This window comes from Micromesistius poutassou (assembly GCF_964030765.1).
Source record: "Micromesistius poutassou genome assembly, chromosome: 14".
NCBI lineage: Eukaryota > Metazoa > Chordata > Actinopteri > Gadiformes > Gadidae > Micromesistius > Micromesistius poutassou.
The window spans coordinates 300-3,156 of NC_140284.1; the positions used below are offsets into that span (position 1 = coordinate 300).

General features: G+C 50.4%; 1 protein-coding gene across 1 annotated transcript; it reads left to right on the forward strand.

The window, feature by feature from the left end:
• The first annotated feature begins 353 nt into the window (after window positions 1–353).
• Window positions 354–2,557, forward strand: LOC311358363 (uncharacterized protein). The gene is made up of 5 exons (XM_084478372.1): window positions 354–1,153; window positions 1,242–1,319; window positions 1,506–1,611; window positions 1,730–1,819; window positions 1,925–2,557. The coding sequence occupies exons 3-5, from the start codon at window positions 1,548–1,550 to the stop codon at window positions 2,509–2,511; spliced, it is 741 nt and encodes a 246-aa protein (XP_084334498.1). The 5' UTR covers window positions 354–1,153; window positions 1,242–1,319; window positions 1,506–1,547; the 3' UTR covers window positions 2,512–2,557.
• The last annotated feature ends 300 nt before the right edge of the window (window positions 2,558–2,857 follow it).

Below are 2,857 nucleotides of genomic sequence, written 5' to 3' on the forward strand. Positions count from 1 at the left end.
GGCCCTACACCTGCGGGGCCTGCCACAAGGCCTTCTGCTGGCCGGCCGGCCTGCGACATCACTTCCTGTCGCACACTAAGCAGCAGCCCTACCGCTGCCTCCACTGTCCGTACCGCGCCAAGCAGAGGTTCCAGGTGGTGAAGCACCTCCTCCGCCACCACCCGGGGGCGCCGCCAGAGCAGGGGGTGGGGAAGGAGGCGGAGGGGGCCGGGCTCACTCTGAAGGACGCCATGCGGGGGGCGTTGAGGGGGGAGGGAGGGGAGGAGGAGGGAGGGGAGGAGGAGGAGGGAGGGGAGGAGGAGGAGGGAGGGGAGGCGGAGGGAGGGGAGGAGGAGGAGGAGGGAGGGGAGGAGGAGGGAGGGGAGGCGGAGGGAGGGGAGGAGGAGGGAGGGGAGGCGGAGGGAGGGGAGGAGGAGGATGGGCGGCAGGGAGAAACAGACGGGCCGAGGAGGGAAGATGAAGGGTTGCGACGGACGGGGATTGAACATGTTTTTGTTTTGGGGGAAAGTGATGTGTAAATTATTGTATTGTAGATGTAGGAGTATCATTTTGTATACTTTAAATTGACTAAATGGTAAAATGACCAATTATATAATGATCCCTTATGTCCATTTAGCTTTTTCGTCATTAATCAATGATTTAACCAACAAGTATAGGCACTTTATTCTATAATTGATTGTGGTCTTGGTTACAGCTGACTAAATATTACTTTATGTTTAAGTTAAGTTTATGTTATTGAGTAAATCATCTTTTTATCATTAATCCCAAAAATGTGTTTGCATAACACAGTACAAAGATCCCATTTTTATTCATCTGAAAATATTTTTGTTTGATTATGCATTAAACATTGGAGGAAGTGTGCCCCCCCGCTGCCACCCTGAGTTTTTCCTTGGGGTGGCTGCAGCCACACACACACACACACACCACTAACCCTAACACTTCACACAGCATGATGGACGGACACACACACACACACACACACACACACACACACACACACACACACACACACACACACACACACACACTTCCATCAATCATGATGGTCCATCAAGCTAATAAGAAAATACAGGAACAGGGTCAACTGTCCTGCCCTCATGGCGAGCACCCGGATCCAGCTCTTTGATGTGAATCAGCGGACCCTCTCCATGCGGTAAGTCGATATACTCGCAGCACTGATTGTCGTCATGATTAATATCTTTGTCAAGATAAATAATGCATTGCTTTTTATTTCTTGTTAGGCACATCCAGAGGAGCAAGAAGAAGATGAGGGACACCCAGTCCGACAGGGGACTCATAGAACTAAAGCGCGAGAGAGTGTGAGGGCACACCCACCCCCCACACCACAAGTTTTTTTTATTTCACACCTCAAACTTGGACTCTTTTGTCTATCAGGGTGACTCATCAAGCTAAGACAATAGGTCAGGGCAGCTGGCCTCAGGAAAGTCTCCCAGAGGCGTGGAGCTGTATAGGTGTAGGTGAAGGTCCACTCCCTTCCCTTTCAGGTACAAATAGAGGTGCGAGAAATTTCTCTAAACCACACTACGATGGAAGCCACTCAGAAGAGCAGCAACTTTCCTGGGGAGCCTGAGCCAGAGGCTATGGAGCCAGGTGTGTATCTGTCTTGCTAAATTGTTTTTAATCTGTGTGTAGCAGTGCGCGTGTGTGTGCCTGTGCATCCGTTTCATTTTACCTAGACTAAAAGAGTTCTATATTGCCTTGTGTTCAGTGTCCACTGCTGCTGTTGCTGCTGCTCCTCCTCCGTCAAAGAAGAAGAGGAAGAGGGCCAATCGACAGCCAGAGGCCGTGGAGCCAGAAGGTGTGTATCTGTCTTGCTAAATCGTTTTTAATTGTGTGTAGCAGTGCGTGTGCATCCATTTCATTTTACCAAGACTAAAAGACTTCTATATTGCCTTGTGTTCAGTGTCCACTGCTGCTGCTGCTCCTCCTCCTCCTCCTCCATCTCCATCGAAGAAGAAGAAGAGGAAGAAGGAGTGGACGCCGCACAGGGTGACCCTGTGCAGAATGCGAAGCCACAGGAGGAAGGACACCCGGGTGCTGGAGGGACAGAAGGGGAAGCCCCAATGCCACCCGGGGGACCCCTGCCCCACATGCGGCCGCCCCAGGACCCTGGACACGGGGCACGCCTTTTTTAAAGGAAGCACATACTGTGATGTAGAGGATGGCCCTGGGGCACCCACTTCCCGTGAGTGGCTCGCCATGCAGCAGGCCCCAGAGGACGCGGGCAAGATCCCGAGGACCACCGCCTGGAACCTGCAGCAGAGGGCGGAGAGGCAGGTCGCCGGCTCCTCTTCCCCCGGCCGCAAGCCGCCTCGCAAGACACACAAGCTGCGCGTCGGCCAGAGGTGCCTCCAGCCGGCACAGAAGGACTACGGACACAGCCGGTTCCAAGGGACCAACTTTTGCGCCCTGTATGCCGGCAAAAGCGTCGAACTATGGCTGGCCGAGGAGAGGGAGCGCAAGAGGAAATTGGAAAAAATAAATAAATAAATCCATTGTTTCCTATTTGTGTAAATATTTTAAAATAAACAGCTTACCTAAAGACTGACTCTGTATGTTTGTGTGGAAGAAGGAAGAACGATTTTTGTAAACAATCGATACATTATAAACACACACACCGTAAAAGCGGGTTGAAATAAAGCCCTTCTTTAATAAACTGGTTGAAATAAAGCCCTTCTTTAATAAACGGGTTGAAATGAAGCCCTTCTTTAATAAACGGGTTGAAATAAAGCCATTCTTTAATATAAAGCCATTGTTTAATAAACAATCAATAGGCCTGCATTAAAAACACCATAAAAACGGCTTGAAATAAAGCCATTCTTTAATAGGCCTCCTA